This window comes from Protopterus annectens, chromosome 11.part0 (genome assembly GCF_019279795.1).
Source record: "Protopterus annectens isolate FY-2018-M chromosome 11.part0, PAN1.0, whole genome shotgun sequence".
NCBI classification, from domain to species: Eukaryota; Metazoa; Chordata; order Ceratodontiformes; family Protopteridae; genus Protopterus; species Protopterus annectens.
The window spans coordinates 540,171,162-540,190,847 of record NC_056745.1 but is presented as its reverse complement, the minus strand read 5'-3'; the positions used below and the strand labels follow the sequence as shown (position 1 = coordinate 540,190,847).

The 19,686-nt window shown below is 43.8% G+C and overlaps 1 protein-coding gene across 2 annotated transcripts in view; it reads left to right on the top strand.

Moving 5' to 3' along the window:
• The window catches only part of SSBP1 (single stranded DNA binding protein 1), a gene marked incomplete at its 5' end in the record, with an annotated part of 1,088,662 nt that overhangs the window by 837,440 nt on the left and 231,536 nt on the right, over window positions 1-19,686 (top strand). For both annotated transcript variants that reach the window (XM_044088048.1, XM_044088049.1), the window contains 1 exon segment: window positions 6,735-6,822. In XM_044088048.1, the coding sequence (XP_043943983.1) occupies window positions 6,735-6,822 (88 nt within the window).

The following is a 19,686-nucleotide window of genomic DNA, read 5'->3' as shown; positions in this document are numbered from 1 at the left end:
CTTTCAGAAAAACTGAGCAACTATTTGTAGCTTATGCTGCAGGATCACAAGGAAAACCTATCTCGAAGCAGACTTTTCAAAATGGATAGGACAGTGCATTTGCTTCTGCTATTCACAACATGGCAAGTCAGTGCCTAAGGGCATTAGGCCACATTCTACCAGAGCAGCAGCCACTTCAGCAGCCTTCTTTGGAGTACCAACCAAAGACATTTTAGAGGCTGCAACCTGGAGTTCAGTGCACACTTTCACCAAACACTACCATTTACTTCTCTACTCTAAATCCAGAGCAGGCTTTGCCACTGCAGTTCTGCAGGGCCTGGTAGCATCTCCTAATCCTATTTAGGCCCAGCCACCCAACCTCAGCTTTGGGATTCAACCCAAGTGTAATGACTGCAACAGTGAAACACAAACCTAGTACAGTTGTGTACCTACCATAAATGTCCATCAATTCTGGGTTGGACATGGCCTTGTATGTTAGGCAGAGATCACCTCTGAGTAGGCGGTATGCAACAGAGTACAGCTGGAGTTTCTTCAGTCGGGCTGCATATAGCATCTGTTTGAGACCAGTAATCCTCTTGGTGAGGTACTTCTGTGGTCTTTCCAGCTGTTGCAGGTGTCTTCTACGGTACATCCCAAATGGGGCATTTTACTGTATGATGGGTCTGATGAGTAGAGGGGCATAGTAACCTCTCTTGTTCCAGATGCAAACCCTTTTGTGATTAGGTGGGCCACATAAAAGGATTTTCTAACCACTTTGGCAATATTATTATCAAAGGAGAAATTAACTATCTACCTGGGTCCCCAGATCCCTTATTTCATTTTCTGTATTTAGGGGACTACCACGTATGTGGTAGTTCGCGGGTACTTTGTTTTTTCCAAAGGGGATGACTATGCCCTTTTTGGCATTTAGCTTGAGGCCATGATTTTGACACCAGGTATCAGTCTCCATGAGATCCTTCTGAAGGATGTCTGTATCAGCCTGAGTGTCAATTATGGCCCCCAGTTTGCAGTCTTCTGTGAACTTGGTCAGCCATAGTCCTCCTGTGCTTGCCTGTACCTCTGAGAAGTATATACCGAACAGTAAGGGTCCCTGGACTTGGCCCTGGGGGACGCCACTTGTAACCGGTTTAGTCGGACCTAGAGCCTGCAACTCTCACCGTGTGGGTTCTGTCCATGAGCCAATTGGCAACCCATGTCGTGACGTAAGGGTTTATGTTCAGGCTGGTGAGCTTGTTTATGGTGTCTGGTGTCAAAAGCCTTTGCAAGGTCTAGGTAAGCTGTGTGGACCTCCTTTCTCTCATCTAAAGCCTTGGTAACTGTCTCAAAAGTCCACCGGGTTTAGGAGGCATGATCTGCCCTTAATAAAGCCAAACTGGGTAGGGTCCAGTGTTTGGAGGCTCCCAATGTCTCTGTTAACGAGTTCCATGGTGATGCGCTCCATAGCCTCGCAGACCAGGCTAGTCAGGCTTATACTATTCTAAAGAAGCCTATGGATTCTGTTCCAGCAAGATTACAAAGAATGATGCTCAAATTGCAAAAGTACAATTTCAAAATGGTCTACACTAAAGGCAAATTGCTCTGTCTGGCTGATACCTTATCTAGATCACCCAGAAATGCAACAGAACAGCTTGATGCTGAGACTTTTGATTTTGATGTGATGTTAGTGTGCAATTTCCACCACTAGACTTGAGTTAAGGGATCACAGTCAGACTGATCCAATTTCACAGAAGCTCTACATTAGTAGTAAGAATGTTGCATGATCATAGTTGGAACATCAGGCATTTGATGACCTTAAGCAGAAAATTGCCACCCCACCTACATCAGTAGTGACATTAATGTCGAATGGCTGTCAAAGCAGTCTAGTGTTTAACGTGAGGTGCTAGCGTAATTTTCTTTACAGAGATGAGTTGTTGATGGAAGATGGCATTATTTTCAAAAGTCCTAAAATTTTTGTTCCCATTTCCTTACAACGAGAGTATATTTATATTTTGCATTGTGGTCACCCAGGTTTATCATCCAGTAAGAAAAGAGCAAGAGAGTTAGTGTTTTGGCCTTCATTATCAGAAGACATTGATGGTTCATTCTTCTTCAGTATGTAATAGTAGTAGACCGAATTTGCACTTCAGCCAAGTCCATTTCCTAAACTGCCCTGGTCTGCTGCATCAACAGATAGTGGATCAATCAACACTACTTGGTTTTGGTAGACTCTTGTTCGAATTGGTTTGAGATTAATTTGCTACCAAACTTAACCTCAAAAGCTGTTATTACTAAGTTGAAACATCATTTCTCAGTTCATGGTAGTTCTCACACACTTTTTTCTGACAGTGGTACTCAATACAGTAGCCAGTTGTTTCAGAAATTTGCAAAAGAATGGGGCATTGTACATGTAACTAGTAGTCCTGAATATTCTCATTCCAATGATCTAACTGTACGTGCAGTACAGAGTGCAAAGCAATTAGTTGAAAAGTCAAAGCGTGACAATACAGATGTGTTCTTGAATTTGCTTAATCTCAGAAACATACACTGTGATGATATTCTTGGCTGACCTGCTCAAGACTACTTTCGTAGCAAACTAGAACTATGCTGCCCAATTCTTCAAGTTTGTTGCAACCTAAACCTAAGAACAATAAAACCATCAAGACTCAAGTGTTTAAGAAGCATAATATCCAGAAATCTAGTTATGATGGATAGACTTTGTCCATTGAGGGAAGGAGAGATGGTACGAATCCAGACTACAAAAAGTTATGATCAAATAGGACAGATTACAGGCATCTGTGCTAAGCCGAGATCTTATTTGGTAGATTCCAAGGTTGTGAAGCATAGGCGGAATCACAGACATCTTCCTGCAACATTGTATCTGTGATGCAAACTCTAAATGAAAGAATGGGTCAGACACTGTTTCTAGATCAGAATGTGTTCAGAAGTCTTCTGTTCCAGAAAGCGATTTGAACATTCCACAGGTCATCCATTTTGCAGAAATTGTCCCAGTTGCCAAGTCTAGTTCCCAGTTTTATGTCACATGATATGGACACGTTTCTAAGCCTAGTGTGAAAAATGCAGCAACGTGGACTTGATTGTATATACATGTGTATTTAGTATTGTATAATGCATATCTAGATTACCTGTGATTTCTGCATGCCAAATAATCTCATGACAAATTTCATGATCTATTTCTGAAAGAGGGGAGGATGTAGATCAGAGTGTAGTTAGTGTATGTGCTATATCTTTAAGCATGCAAGGCTGTGCGGGCATGTATAAATTCCAGATCCCTAGTGCCATTTTGTAGAAGCAGCAGAGGGTGAGCATGAATGATCACAGTTTGTATACAAGTTACTTAAGTTATAGTCAGTAAGCCTCTTTAGTGATGTTTGTATAAAATAAAGCTGCTTGAACAGAACCCAGAAGACTCGTTTATTATTGTCCTAACACGAAACCAGCAGTACCCTTTGCCAGATTTTATACGAGGATTCTCCAGTGGATGTTCACAACACAATGGTTTAATTTTTATCAACCCATGTCAGCTCAAGTACATTTCACTCAAATATGCAAGAGAGATCGGTGGTGTATTCATTCCCCCTCAGCCCAAGGTCATGGTGACAATGGATGATTCCCGGTTGGGGAGGGGCACTTCCTGTGGAAAAAAATGGTCCAAGGCACTTGGTCCACCAAAGAGGCCAACCTTTGCATATCAATGTTCTAGAGATGAGAGCAGTGCTTTTACAATTGCAAGGCTTTCAGGATGCTCTGCCTTCTGGGACGATTGTGATTCAAAATTGACAGTATGTCAGTAGTTTGGTACATCAACAAACATGGAGGCACCAGATCTTACCCCCTGTGTCGAGAAGCACTCAGATTGTGGCTCATCCAACCGCTTTTCTCATAGCAACACATATTCCGGGGAAGTCCAGTGTGATAGCAGACAAAACTGAGCAGGTATGTTTACTCTCTCAGGAGTGGTCTGTCAATAAGAAAGTGACAGATTTTTCATCAGTGGGGCCAGCTTTGCTGCAATCTTTTTCTCCCGTAAACAACATATACAGCAACTACTTTGCCCTAATCCCCATATAAGGGGAATCGCAGAGGCATGCTGTACTACACAATTGGCCCCCCCATCTACTTTATGCCTACCCACCTATCCCATTAATTCTGAAGGGTCTACAGAAAGTTGCCAAGTTGAAGAGCAAAGTTATCCTCATTTCACCTTAGACAGCAGGTTTGGATTCTTTTCCTTCGGCCTCACTTACTTTATCAGCCTTGGATTCTGGATCCAATACCAGACCTCCTGCCTCACTTGAAGGGCATGATCCATCCAGACATTTCAAACTTCAGGCTGATGGCCTGGTTTCTCCAATTCCATTAAAAGCCAGACAGCTGATGCTCTCTTCCCCTGTCTGGCATATACTTTTATCTTAGCACAAACCTTCAACATGAAAAAACTACAAGTAAATGGAGAAGATTTGTTTGCTGTGCACAACAAAATCATGTTGAACCTTTTTCAGCTCAGATACATAACGTACTCAAGTTTTTAGCTTTATTTTATAAAGAAGGGGCTACTTCCTCAACTGTTAAAGTTTCGGTTAGCAGCAATATCAAATTTTCACACTAATTTTGAAGGATCTTCAGCAGCCTCTCTTGTGCAAAGCTTTCTCACGGGGCACTCTTATTTTGAGTTCTCTTTAAAGATCATACCGCTCCATGGGATCTTAGTTTGGTACTGCAGGCACTAATACATTCCCCCTTTGAATCAGCCACGAAATGTAAGCTATCTTTCTTGGAAAACTTTTTCTAGTAGCCATTACCTCTGCGAGTCAAATTTCAGAGATTGAGGCCTTCTCTTCAAAACCTTCATATTTGATCTTTACCAAGAGTGGAGTGATGCTATGAACAAATGACCCCTTCCTTCCCATGGTTGTCAGAATCTAATATCAATCAATCCATTAATTTACCAGTTTTCTTTCCTAATTTTGCAAACAGTGGTGAATACATGTTGCCTTTATTGGATGTTCATAAATTAAATTTTTGCCTAAATAGAACAAAAGAAATCAGAAAAATAGAGAATTGAAATTGGGTAAATCAGTTGCAAAAGTTACTTTAACCAGATGGCTAACTGATTGTATTTCATTATCTATAACAAAATACAAAATGGGTATTACCTTACCACAACTGGTATGAGCTCATTCATCTAGGTCCATGGCAACTTTAGTCTTTCTAACCAGAGCGTCCATGGACGACATATGCACAGCAGCAACTTGGACTTTTCCCAATACCTTTATTAATCATTACAAATTGGATATGGTCTCCAGGGATAGAGCATCATTTGGTTCAGGCGTGCTCAGGAATATCGTTCCTTGGAGTTCACCTGGGATTGTAGGTAGCTGGGGACTCTCTCCCATCAGTTGAGAATAGAATGAAAATTTACATCAGATAAAGAAGTTAAGTACTTACCATAATGTTCCATTTGTGTTGTCCATTTTCATTCTTCCTCAGCTTCCTGCCCACTAACCCACATCACTTCTGTTCACAAACTTCTGGATGAATGAGCTTTTAGAGGGACATCATTGCCCTTTATACTGAGCTCGGGATATATTTTTTTCTTTATTAACATGCCTCCTATGTCTCCTATATTTATGCATGTTAAACATTCCTTTTCTGGTAAAGTCAGCAAGCAAAATCTGAGGTAGCTTAGGGGTTGGCGCATTATGGGCAAGTGAGAAGCTCCAAGAGCTTTTTGGGTACCACAAGCTTTATTAATGGCCAAGTTGGATCCGAGGATCAGATCCGACCCCATCATTTCAAGAAAAATGAAAATGGACAACACAGATGGACTGTTATGGTAAGTGCATAACTTTTTGCTACAACCGCTGTGGAAAGAAGCCACCCGAGATAGCAGGGCTGCTGCTACAGCTTTTCTTAAAGAGGTGGCCACTAAGGACATTTTGGAAGCTGCAACTTGGTCCTCTGCGCATACCTTCACCAAACATTATCTTCCAACCTTCAAGTCCAGAGAGGTGTTTGCCACTGCAGTCTTGCAGGGCATCCCTTCCTCTCCATAAAACTTTCTATCCACCCTCCTTTCAGCTTTGAGAGTCATCCTATCAGTTATGATAGTAACAGTGAAACATGAAGAATGCAGTACAGTTGTGTACACTTACCATAAATGTAGATGTTTGAGTGTATTCATTGCTGCAGTGTTTTTTCCCTCTTCCCCTGTTGCCTCATGAGGTTGGGGTGGGTATTATCCTCTCTAATTCCAGGTTGTTTTCCAGTCCTCTGTTTGGATTAGGAGGTTTCTGGGTTTAGTCCCCTGACTTTTAGGGACCTGTTAGGGGCAAGAAAGTACAGAGGTTACAGCACTGGCTGACTCCCTTTACACCTAGATGACCTGACATGGGTTAGTGTGTCCCCCAGCTTCAAAGGAGGAGGAAATTCTGCCCAGGGCTTCCACAGCAGGAAATCCAATCAGTTATGACTGCAACAGTGAATACACTCAAATTGAATTTGAGTACACAACAGTATTGTCCTCATGCAGCTGTATTTCATTTTTTCTAGCGTCTTGGCTGATACTCCAGTGCATAAAACTGGATCAGAAATGTCTCTGTGGGTTGAAATACAAAATGACTTCCACGGAGTCAGTCTATAATTGGTTATGATCTTATTCGGAAGACTTAAGATTTTATAAACATTTTTGATTCATTTTTTTAAATGAGCTTAAACTATTTGTTTTTGTGACCTAGGAGACATCAGCCAAAAGACGACATGGCATAGAATTTCAGTCTTTAGGCCTGGGCTCAGAGATGTGGCTTATCAGTATGTGAAAAAGGGGTAAGTGGATTTAATTTATTTTCATCTTATGTTATGCTTTAGTTAGAAATCAACAAGTGGAACAATTTTATCTCAAGTACAACAATTTATTATTAACAGTAGTAGCATTATAATGTTGGGTATTTCCTTGTTTCATTCTGGGAAATGCCAGTGTCCCTGGCATCAAACTGGCCAGAAGTTTTTAGCAGTGATGAATACCTAGCTTATTGCCAATACGTTTGCAGTATATGGTCAAAATAGCAACTGTAAGCTTCACAGGTTGAGTTTATTCTTTCAGAGATTTTCTGATTTTGAGTTAGTCTTGTCCTCTTTTTGGAAATGAGCATAATTCAGAGATGTTTCTTGCAGTGGTAGTGCAAAGCTTAGCTCCAAATCAGCAAAAGTAAACCTGTTTGCATGTGCATTTGAGAGAGCTGAAATACTGTAGTAGCCAATGTTTTGTTAATTTCATCATACTTTAACGCCAGAGATGTACCCAGCCAGAAATTGCTCATTTGTAGAGAAGTCGCAAGGCGGTCAGTTTTTGAAAGCAATCGATACCTACATTCACATGATCACATGTAAAGTATCATTAGACCGACCTGTCAAAGGTGCGCATTTGAGCAAGACGAGCTAAATACTTAAATGCAGGCAAAACATTTCTTTTGATCACAGGCAATTTTGGAAGCTTTCCAAGCTCTTGTTGAGGAGTCTTCCACTTGAGGCACAACTCTTGCCAGTGCAGAGAAAGAAAGGGGCTGTTTGTGAATTGTTCATCTCCTCTCAGCCACAAAGATTAGGAGGAAGAGGGAAGATGGTCTGACTTGTTTGGACATCTCTACTCCCCTGTGATCAACAGTATGGCTGAAAGGGCTTTCCTTTATCTTCCTCTCAGGTGTTTTCTGTAGAGACACCCTCAACTTAGTGTGGGAACGTTTTAAGTTGGGGACAAGGGAAATTTTGAGCACACAGAAGACATGTAAAGCTGCTGGGCATTGAAAAACCTAGGTCAGCAGCTGTTCCTTGCAGACAGGTTTTTGTGATATAAAAAATGAGACCACAATAAATCCTTTCAAAACTTTTCCCACCTTTAATGTGACCTATAACCTGTACAATTCAATTGAAAAACAAACAAATCTATTGGGGGAAAAATATAAAAAATAAAGGTGCAATAAGCTGGTTGCATAAGTGTGCACACCCTTAAACTAATAATTTGTTTAAGCACCTTTTGATTTAATTACAGCATTCAGTCTTCTTGGGTAGGAGTCTTTCAGCTTGGCACATCTTGACTTGGCAATATTTGCCCACTCTTCCTTACAGAAGTGCTCCAAATCTGTCAGATTGTGAGGGCATCTCTTGTGCACAGCCCTCTTCAGGTCACACCACATATTTTCTATTGTATTTGGGTCAGGGCTCTGGCTGGGCCATTCCAAAACTTTAATTTTCTTCTGGTGAAGCCATTCTTTTGTTGATTTGGATGTATGCTTGGGGACATTGTAGTGTTGAAAGTTGAAATTACTCCTCATCTTCAGCTTTCTAGCAGATGACTAAAGGTTCTGGGACAAAAGTGACTGGTATTTGACTAAAGCCCCCAAGTTCCAGGTGAAGAAAAGCCAATCCCAAAGCCACCACCATGCTTCACCGTGGGGATAGTGTTCCTTTGGTGATGCCAAGAGTTTTTGCGCCAGATGTACCTTTTGGAATTGTGGCCAAAAAGTTCAACCCTGGTCTAATCAGACCATAACACATTGTCCCACATGCTTTTAGGAGACTTGATGTATTTTGCAAATTTTAGCCTGGATGTTTTTCTGTGTAAGAAAAGGCTTCTGTCTTGCAACCCTAACCCATAGTCCAGACATATGGAGAATACGGGAGATTGTCACATTTAGTACACAACCAATACTTGCCAGAAGTTCCTTCATTGTTGCTGTAGGTCTGGTAGCAGCCTCCCTGACTAGTTTTCGTCTAGTCTTCTCATCAATTTTGGAGGGGCATCCAGTTTGCAGCATCACTATTGTCCCATATTTTCTCCACTTTTTGATGACTGTCTTCACTGTGTTCCATGCTATATCGAGTGCTGTGGAAATGTTTTTGTACCCTTCTGACTGATACCTTTCAACAATGAGATCACTTTGATGCTTTGTAAGCTCTCTGCAAACCATGGCTTTTGCTGTAGCAGGCAACTGAGTAAATGTCAGGAAAATCCTACTAGGACAGCTGAACTTTATTTGGGGTTAATCAGTTTCTCTTTAATTGATGGCAGGTGTGTACACACGAAGACTGAATGGTGTAATTAAATCAAAAGGTGCTTCAAGAAAGTATTAGTTTTAGGATGTGCACACTTGTGCAACAAGCATATTGTACATTTGTTTTTTATATTTTTTTTCCCCCTAACAGATTTGTTTTTCAATTGAATTGTACAGGTTATAGTCGCATTAAAGGTAGGAAAAGTTTTGAAATGATTTATTGCTTTCTCATTTTATTTCACAAAAACCTGGCATTTTAACAGTTGTGTGGATACTTTTTATATCCACTGTATATGAGACTGTACAAATTCAGATATTTAAGTCTTTCATAATAACTTACATTTTCACATCCATGGATACCCTTGGTATATTTCCACTATACTCTTTCCAGTTTATTCATGCTTGTTTTTATTATAAGGTTTCCATGTTGTTCCAAAGTTAAGTTTGGGTCTAATGTAATTAACAAATAATGACTTCATTTCTGATTTCCTAGACTTTATAAATCTTTGTATATAATCAATAGTTCTAGAAGTATCATTAACCGATTGGTTGATATGATTAGAAGAACTTAAAGCTGTATCTACCTGGTACCCAGGCCCTTAAATGAATCTACAGATATTATGTAGTCCAATCTCGCCTTCATTCTTACCCATGGGTTTGGAGCCGAACCTCTGCTCTGACTCTGCTATACTCTAGCTCGAAGTCTTCAATTGTCTCATGGCTAAGAGGTACCCATCATGCAACAGGTCTATTCCCCAGATCTCATTTGCCACTCGTTGCGCTCAGATGTGATCTCTTTTGGCTGTGGCTAAGTATACTGTTTATAAAATTTTTATAAACTGTTGATTTGTTGCTCAAAAAAAGCTATTTTCATAGCTCTGTGTGTGTGGTAGTGTTGTTTTGCTACCTTTGTTTCTCTTGCTGTTTTTGGTGGCCTTGTCTTGGCCATTTTGGTATCCCATTCGTTTTTCCCCACGGGCTAGGCCCATTTAATTTAGAGGACCTAGTCCTCCCTGTTGTCTTTCCTGCCGGTTTCTAGGCCGTTTTAGAGGATCTGTTTCTCATGCGGGGTTAGTTGGGTCTAGTGTTTGTACGTATTACTTGGTTCCTTTCAGCATGTCCAAGGATTCTAAGGAACACAGGCCTTCGGGCTTTAAAAAGTGTGTTGAATGCAACAATAAAATGTCTTTAACTGATGAGCACTGTGTGTGCGTTTACTGCTTGGGGGCTATTAACCTCCAAGAGTCCTTCTTGTTTTGCCATTCCCACAGTCCCAGTGTGCTACAGGAGAGGAAGAAAAAGCTAATTTTGAAAGGATTGCTTAAACACTCCGAGGAAGACTTGGCTAAGTCTTCCAATGCATTATCCTCTCCAGCTAAAAAGGACAAAGACTTCTAAGAAGCGCTCTCTGGCTCAGTCTTTTTCTTCGGAGCCGCCTGAGAAAGTTGCTAGAACAGCTTTTCCTTCGGTTCCATTGCCCTCTGTGTCAACAGAAGGTAGTCTCTTGACCAAGTCCATATCGGCTCCCAGCCTTTCGGCGCCGGTCACGGATATTTTGGTTCGGAGCCTGTCTCCAGTTATTCGACTGATTTCTCCTTCACGCAAGTCCCCTTCTGTAGGGAGATCCAGATCTCCTACATTATCCTCCAGGTCTTCCAGGACCCTTTCCGATGATGTTGATAGGGTGTTGAAGAAACTGCTTCAGTCATCGGTGTTGGCCAAATTGATTTCGGCTCTGACCCAGTCTGCTCCGGAGCCTATGGCCTCTTCATCCTTTGTTGTTCCTCCGAGCCTTTCTCAGCCTTCGGAGCCAGAGTTGTCTGTTCTGTCGGGTGCCATTAGGTCGGTTCCAGTAGCCTCGCCTGACCTCTTTTCAGATTTCTGCTCCGTCCATGGGGTCGAGGGTCCACGGTTCTCTGGTTGGACCCGAGGGGGGGGGGGTCTGATCAATCTTCGTTTCCGAGCCTTCCTCTCAGTGCTTCGGCTCGAGTGAGTTTGGACCCGACATCTGCTTCGGACCTCATCTCCTCAGTGCAGAGGACTACTACTGTTTCCTCTACAGTTAGTCGGCCTTCGGAGCTGGGAGGAATCAGCCTTCGAGGTTGAGGAGCATGCTGGCCAGATAGTCATCTGCATCCTACAGCACTGTTACCCTGCCCCCTCCAGCACTGGTGTCAGTTTCGGATCACGCTCTATCAATGAGTAGCAGAGACCCTAAGCCTCAGGATATCTCCATGAGTGGTCCCCAACTTTCTGATGTCTCCCCAGAGTTTTTGCCTGAGGAGCCCACCAGAAAGATTGTAAGAGGAAGCACCTAGACTCCCCGGATGAGTCTCATGTCGGACACCGACCTCTGAGTCAGAGGGATCCAAGTCGTCTTCTGAAGATCTCTTTTTCAGATATCCTGGAGATCTTGAAACAGAGAGGCGGCTGGCCCTCCAAATGCCCTTTTGATGAGTCTGTGTTCCTGAAGGCTTTCGGGTCTCAACCCTTTGCCTTGGGTTTCTCCCCCTATTGATGAGCTACTAGATCTTGTCTGTCGAAAGGTGTGGGGAAACTCCTGACACTGGAACTGGTCCCTAGGAGACCCAATAAGTTTTTGTCCGCCCCCTCTGACAAGGAATATCTAACTAAAGGCGTCCCAGTAGATGCCATGGTGGTGGCAGCGACCACCAAGAAGGAACTTGCTGAAACTGTCTACCGTCCATCCGCCTAACAAGGCGTCCTGGGCGCTATGGACAGGTATGGGAAGCATCTGTTTGCCTCAGTGGCCTTTACTCTTCAGTCGCTTAACTACTTGATGCATTTTACAAGACTCCAGGTAGATCTCCTAAGAGCTAGGAGATTCTCTACAGGGTAACATTTCTGATTCTGTAGCACAGAAGGTCAATGCACAGATGTCTACCCTAAATTCCCTTACCAACTCCTCCATGAGGTTGATCTCATATGCAGCCGATGGAACGAGTAGGGCAGCGGGTTCCGGAGTCTCTTAGGAGACGCTCCTGGATGCGCCTGTGCAATTTCATGGAGGCCTTCAAGTCTACGTTCACAAACGCCTCCTTTGGTTCATCGTTCGGAACCAAGGTGAAGGACACTCACTAGGTGTGAGCAGGGAGGAAAAACCCTGTCTGCCGTGGGGAGTCTGTTTTTCCATGCCTTCTAGACCTTACCCCAAGGGCCAGAAAGGTGGGAAAATGTGGTTCAGAAAGTCGCAGAGGTTTTTTCAGGGCACACTGATTTCCCCCTCCAGAGGCAGAGGAGGCCTGCATAACCGGGGGACCCGGGATTCCTTTCAAGGTTCTCCCTACCAGCGCTCCTGAAGGGAGACCCGACTGTGCATCTCTGGGGTTGCATTTCTTTAATACCCACTCTTCTTGGGTGACGTCCTGCCAGGCTTCTGGGTATAAAGATCATTTCCAGAGGTTTATGTTCCCTTCTCTTCTCCTCCCCCTTTTTGGTGCCGAAAAGAACAGGGGACCGGAGACCCATCTTGGATCTCAGCCGATTGAGCCTTCATGTACAAAAGTCCAAGTTCCGCATGGTCACCTTACAGTCAATAACTCTCTCAGTTGGGGGGGGCGGAGCCTAATGGCTAACTGAGAGCAGCTTGATTTTGAGCTCTCATACTCATACTAGAAAATACAGGAAAAACTAAATATATTTAAAAAAATTTGGGGTAAATATCGAAGATGAAGTAATTTATAACAAAACTACCAATTTTGAAGAAAAAATTCTGAAATTTTCCTGTCGAATACTACAGAGGACATTCCAAACTGTTTGAAGATGAGTAACTCCAAGAATTCACACTCCCTCTATTATAAAAAAAAGAGATGCAACAGAAATCTGCTACTTTGGTGGACTTATCGCTAAAAATGGACAGATTTACTGAAAATCTAGAAAGTCTTAAAAATAACTGCCAAAAACAAACAGAAGTTTTTAAAGAAATCTTACAACAGCAACAAATAAAAATATCAGGCATTGAGACTTCCTTAAGTGATGTTGATGGGAGGTTAAAAGAAAGTGAACTACATCTGCTATAACAGAACACTTGGTTGATAAATAAAGTTGATATAGAGAATAGAGAAAGAAGGACAAACATAAGGATTTTTGGTCTTCCAGAGAAATCCGAAGGTGACTACATTATCTCATTCTTGAACTCTTGGTTTCCTGAAGTTCTCGGACTAAAAGAAGGCTTATCTTATGGGATAGAGAGGGCACACAGAGCTATCGGTAAGCCACTTTCTATTTCTTCTAAATCAGCTCCAAGATCCATAGTAGTTAAATTTCTTTCTTTTATGGATAAAGAGCTTATACTGAGATCTGCATGGAGGAAAAGTCCTGTTATGTATAAACAGTCATTATTAAGATTTGATAATGACTATTCAACAAGAGTTCTGGATATAAGGAAGAAAACATGGCCATTAGTAAAACTTTTAAAACAACATAAAGTCAAAGCGCAGCTCTCTTATCCAGCCAAAATAAGAATCCAATATAACAATGACATGAGAACATTCAACAGCATAGATGAAGCCACATCTTTCATAAAGAATAATAATTCCACTACCTGAAGAAATGGACTGTTTAAATTCATCCTCTTTAAAAAGGGCTCTAGGAAAAAATATTTGGTCAGAGGCAAGAGAAAAAAAGAAACAAAAGACTGACAAAAAACTCTGATGATACTATTTCTCTCAAAGTATCAACTAAGGTATGATTATAATATATTAAAACTAAACTCTTTAATACACTAGTATAAAGCAGTTTTTTTTCTTTTTTCTTTTCTTACTTGTTTAGTTTAATATAATACTTAAATGTTAGTACTAATTAATAACTTATTAAAGCCCTGAAGTATATACTTATTCTCTATTTACTTATTCTCTATTTACTTATTCTCTATTTACTTATTCTCTATTTACTTATTCTCTATTTACTTATTCTCTATTTACTTATTCTCTATTTACTTATTCTCTATTTACTTATTCTCTATTTACTTATTCTCTATTTACTTATTCTCTAAATACTTGAAAACAATAACCAATGAAGTATATTAGACATTCTTTTTATTTTGTCACTAAGCTTTTAATATAAACTGCCCTTTTAAATGGGTTTCTCTATACAACTACTCAGTTGATAAATTAAGGCACTTTCAATGCCTGAATAAATATTATCATTTTTAGTAATCACATTTATGTTGTTTTAAAGTACACATTCAAAATTCATTGATTTATTTTGATGAGTATTGTGATAAAAATGTTATACAATAGAATCACTCATGAACATTTTAGATGTATTCAGTATATTACTGTATTATTTGAAAGTAAAAAACATCCACGAGCCTTCTGCTCAGTTATTTTTAGTTTCCTTATGTAAAAAGTTGTTCACCGCTTCATACATAGCACACGATATATTTAACAGTACATAGATGTAATTTAAGTTACTGGCCAGACCTCTCTAACACTGCTCTTTCTTCCCTATACAAGTATTTAGTTACCAGAATAGTGCGCTATCATTGCCTGAATAAATATTGTTGTTCTTGGTGAATGCTTTTATGTAGCTTAGAGGTACACATTTACAATTTGTTAATTTGAATTAATGTAAAGTATATTAATGAAAATATAAAATGGAACCACTCGTGAACATTTTGGGAAGCATCTAGAAAATTAAAGTATTATCTGAAGGTGGACAGTATTCATAAGCCTTCTGCTCGGCTTTTTCAGTTTTTTTGTCTGAAAAGTTGTTCACCGTCCACATTCATAAGCACGTGATGTATCCTAGTCTGTTTAGATGCAATTTAAGTTACAGATCACAAGATGGTGTGTAAACACGCACTATCGCAGAGTTCTTTCCTTAACACCGCTGCTTTGATTACAGTAAAGGAAGCGTTTGCTTCAATTATTCTCACACTTCATATATTCTTTCGTATTTTATTAAAAATTTATGGTTTATTATCAATCTCAGTTAATATCTCATGCAAGTATAGCGTTAGATCTGCTTTGAAGACAATGCTATTATAACAAGAAAGATAGTGAATCATTTAAATACTGTTGCGTCTTAATGGGTGAGTGTCTGGTAAAAGTATAATACATGCGCTCTGTGAACACATCTAACCGACACTGGGTTAGATGAGTTTCTTATAGTTAAGTTGTATAGAAATGGAAGAAGAGGGAAGGAAAAGGGAAGGTGAAGATCCTGAGTGTCAGCTTACTGGGATTTATACTTTCATTTATCTAAAGATTGCTTTATCATACTTGTTATTGTATAAAAGAAGTACTATATGTAAAATGTTTATTATAAATGATTAGATCTGAAGTAGGAGATTCATTTGTCTGCAACCTGTGGGTTATGGATCCGATATCTGATCCGAACCGGCATGGTTTTCCAGCTATGGATCCGAGCTCTCAGCTCCTCCCCTCACCCATAATGCCCTGCTCTCCCTACATGACCTTAGATCTAGTTTGCCGCGCTGGTGACCAGATTGGATTTCAGAGCTCTTCAGCTAAGTGTTTGTTCTCTTTTTGCAAGTGTTAAATTTAAAATTTTTAGTTAGTTTTGTGTGAAAGTTTTAGGTTCCCTGTCCTTATAGCTTAAAGTTTAAAGTTTTTAATAACTTTTTATAACTTTTAGTTATCCCTCCCCTCGCTGGTGCGTAGTGTGTGTTTGGGCCTGTGTTTGCTTTGGCTAGTTAGCATTTATTTATTTATTTAAAAAAAAAAAAAAAGAGTAGAAGTATCCTTAGGATGTCTGAACCCCCTAAGGCTTTCTTTTCAAAGTGCTCCGAGTGTGGCCATAAGCTTTCTCCTGCTGATGGCCACACTCGTGTTGATGCCTTGGGGTTGAACACCTCACTTCTGGATGTTCCATTTGTGCAGGGTTCAACCCCAGGGCATTGAAGGAGCGGAGGTCGAAGCTGGTCCTGGCGGGACTTTTGCCCCCGGACATGGCTTCCGCTCCTTCAGGGGGTACCGTGTCTTCGGTTCCCTCCTCTCCTGCTCCCCCTCCTCCACCTGGGACTCAACCTCCCTCTAGTGGTTTGGAGGAGAGGGAAGCAAGAAAAAAGGACCGGAGGGAGAAGCACCATAAGCAGTGGGCCGAGACCTCTGTTTCGGCCCCGTCTGCCAAGCGGGCTTCTCCTCCAGCCTCCTTGTCTACTGGTTCTCCCCCTCCCCCTCCTCGGCTCCGGTCTCCAGTGTGCTTCTCACCGGGACCTGAGGAGGAGGAGATCCGATCTCCGTCGAGGCTATCGAGGAGGCACTCAAGGCCTACCTCGGTAGCCTCGTCGAGATCTACGTACAGTTTATCTGACGCTGATCTGGACCGGATGATGATAAGGTTCATCCAGGCCCAGATGCAGATGGGAGTGCTCCTGCCTCCCCCCCCCCCCTCTGGGAGGGAGCTCGACCCCTTTCTTTAAACCTATAGCTCCTTCTCCGACCCGCTACACGGGTTCGGAGCGGTTGGAGCCGAGCAGCTTCGGAGCCGGGGGTGGGTCGGCGCCGATAGTACTGGGTACTTCGGATCCGACCCTGCCCTCGAGTGCTTCGGATCCGACCTCTCGGAGCCTGGATCAGAGCTTCGGATCCAGGGGGATCAGTGTTCCTTCGGCGCCGTCTGTGTCTGAGTGCACTGCCCCCTCGGATCCGAGTGCTTCGGTGCCGGCTCCGATCCACTCTTCGGATCCGAGGGGGAGCCGATTATCGGATCCTTTGGTCGAGGTTGGCTCCCCCTCTGCTTTTGATGTAGTGGAGAGGGTCCTGTTGAGGGTTTCCGGACCCCCGGCACTTGCTTCGGCTCCTTCCGCGCTCCATCTGCACTGGGCCAGGCTTCCACCATCCGGCCACTGGGACAGCCCGCTCCTTTGCCCCAAGTTGTTCCATTGGAACATGACACCGCTTGCGAGGGGTCCTCGGACAGCCCCCCTGAGCTTGCACCTTGCAAGCATACGTGTAAAAGGAGGCACATAGACTCCCCCGAGTCTCTCACAGAAGACACGGATTTGGAGGAAGGGGAAGGCTCCCCAAGATCACCCCCCGAGGATGTCTCCTTTGGAGACATCATGGAAATGCTTCACATAAGGGGGGGGTGGTCTGCCCCCAAGTCTTCCTCGGACGAGTCCGTGTTCTTGGAGGCATTTGAAGCGGGCCCGTCTACCTCTTGGGTGTCCCCTCCTGCCGACCCCCTGGTGGACCTAATTACCACCAGGGCGTGGAAGGAACCGGACACCGTGGAGCCAATCCCAAAAAGGCCAGACCGCATCCTTAGTCCCCCGGCTGACCGTGCCCACTGGAGCAAGGGGCCTCCGGTAGATGCCATGTTGACGGCGGCAGCCACCAAGAGGGAACTTGCTCAGGAGAGTCCCTCAGTCCATCCGAGCAAGGAGTCTCGGATGATGGACCGCTTGGGGAAGCGAATGTTTAGTTCAGCGACCTTTTCAGTGAGGGCGCTGAACTACTTGGCACATGTGATTAGGATGCAGCGCGATCTTATCAAGGAATATGCTGCATCCCCCCCAGAGTCCATGCCGGAGGAGGACAAACTGTTGCACTCCACCCGTATGGCCACTCTCAGGTCCGTGACTAATACCTCTATGCGGTTACTGTCCCGTGCTACGGAGGGAGCCGCTAGAGCCGCAGGGGTAGGCCTAGTTACTAGACGACAGGCCTGGCTCCGCCATTGTGATTTCACGGAGCCCTTCAAGGCGTCATTCGCGAACGCTCCCTTCGATGGTTCTGCCCTTTTTGGCAAAACTGTTCGCGATACTTTGACCCAGAGCGAGAAGGACGGGAAGACGCTGTCTGCCATCGGAATCCGCTTCCGTGCCCCAGAGGTCCTATTCTAGGTACCAAAAGGGCCAAAAGAAGATGTGGTTCCGGAAGTCGCAGCAGTCCCAACCCGCTCCGGACAACCAGTCCTTCCGTGGCAGAGGAGGACAGGGAGGACGCCGCCCTAGGGGCAGAGGGGCTCCCAGGAACTTCGGGTCCAGAGAACCTTTCTCTGAACCGCCCGCGCAGCAGCCCTGAAGGGTTGCCCGGCTGCTCCACTCTGGAGGCAGTCGGGGGGCATTTCTCGGAGCACCTAGCGGCATGGGAGTCCATAACATCAGACCGCTGGGTCCTCCGCATCATATCCAGAGGATACCTCATTCCGTTTCATCACACCCCAAAATTAAAGTCCCTCCCCGACGTTCCACCCGGTCAGTGGGAGGCCGCTTTGGCAGAAATTGGCCATCTGCTGAAGAAAAGAGCCATCCAGCCCGTCCCCCCAGACCAGATCGGATCAGGGTTCTACTCCAGGTTCTTTTTAGTGCCAAAAAAGACGGGGGACCTAAGACCAATTTTAGACCTGTCACTCTTAAACCTGGCAGTTCCCAAGGAGAAGTTCCGAATGGTTACCTTGCAGTCCATTCTCCCCCTTCTGGGAGAAAATCATTGGATGTGCTCTATAGACCTCAAGGATGCGTACTACCACATTCTAATGGACAGACGCTCCAGGAGGTTTCTTCGCTTCTGGCTGGGAGCCAGTCACTACCAATTCAGGGTCCTTCCCTTTGGTCTCACTACAGCCCCCAGTGTGTTCACCAAAGTATTAGCAGTGGTAGTGGCCCACCTGAGGCTTCAGGGGGTACAGGTCTTCCCATACCTGGACGACTGGCTTCTTACCGCCCCAACAAGGCATCTACTGTTATTGGCGCGAGACTCCTTTCTCCATCTAGCTCCCCGCCTGGGCATCACGATAAATGCAGAAAAATCCAACCTAGCCCCTACGCAGATCATAGATTTTATAGGTGCCAGATTAGACACGAGACAGTTGAGAGCCTTCCTCATGGCGGACAGAGTTCAGAATCTACAGCTCCAGGAGCGGGCCATCCTCCACTCCAGCTCAGTTCCGGCGGAATTGGTCCTGAGGACTGTAGGGTCCATGGCAGCAGCGATAGCTTTTCTACCTCTCGCCAGGCTCAATATGCGAGTCCTTCAATGGACATTCCTAGTTCAGTGGTCTTATCTTGCTCTTCCTATGCATCATCCCATTGCGATCAGCAAGGCTTGCAAGCAGTCCCTCTTGTGGTGGCTCCACTCCCAAGATCTCCACAGAGGCCGCTACTTTTGTGCTTCTCCCCCTCTCGCCACGGTGACCACGGACACCTCCCGCCTCGGGTGGGGGGCATTTTGCAGGCCGGATGGTCCAAGGCACGTGGAACGATTCAGAGACTTTACTGCATATCAATGTTCTAGAGATGAGAGCAGTGCTCTTAGCGTTGCAAGCACTTCAGGCCTTTCTTCCCTTGGGAACTATTGCGATGACAACATGTCTGTCGTCTGGTACATCAACAAACAGGGGGAAACCAGGTCTTACCCTCTTTGTTGAGAAGCCATGAGAGTGTGGGAATGGGCAATCTCCACCAACCGCTTTCTCATCGCAACGCATATTCCGGGTCGGTCCAACATCCTTGCGGACAAGCTGTCGCACCATTCTCTCCCCTTACGAGTGGTCTCTCAATGCTCAAGTAGCGAAATGCATCTTCGCACGGTGGGGAACTCCTTGTTGCGATCTCTTTGCGTCTCCCTCAAACACCAAGTGCGACAGTTTTTTCTCCTCCTGGAGATACCCCAAGAGATGCTCTGGTGCATGCTTGGTCCCCCGGTCT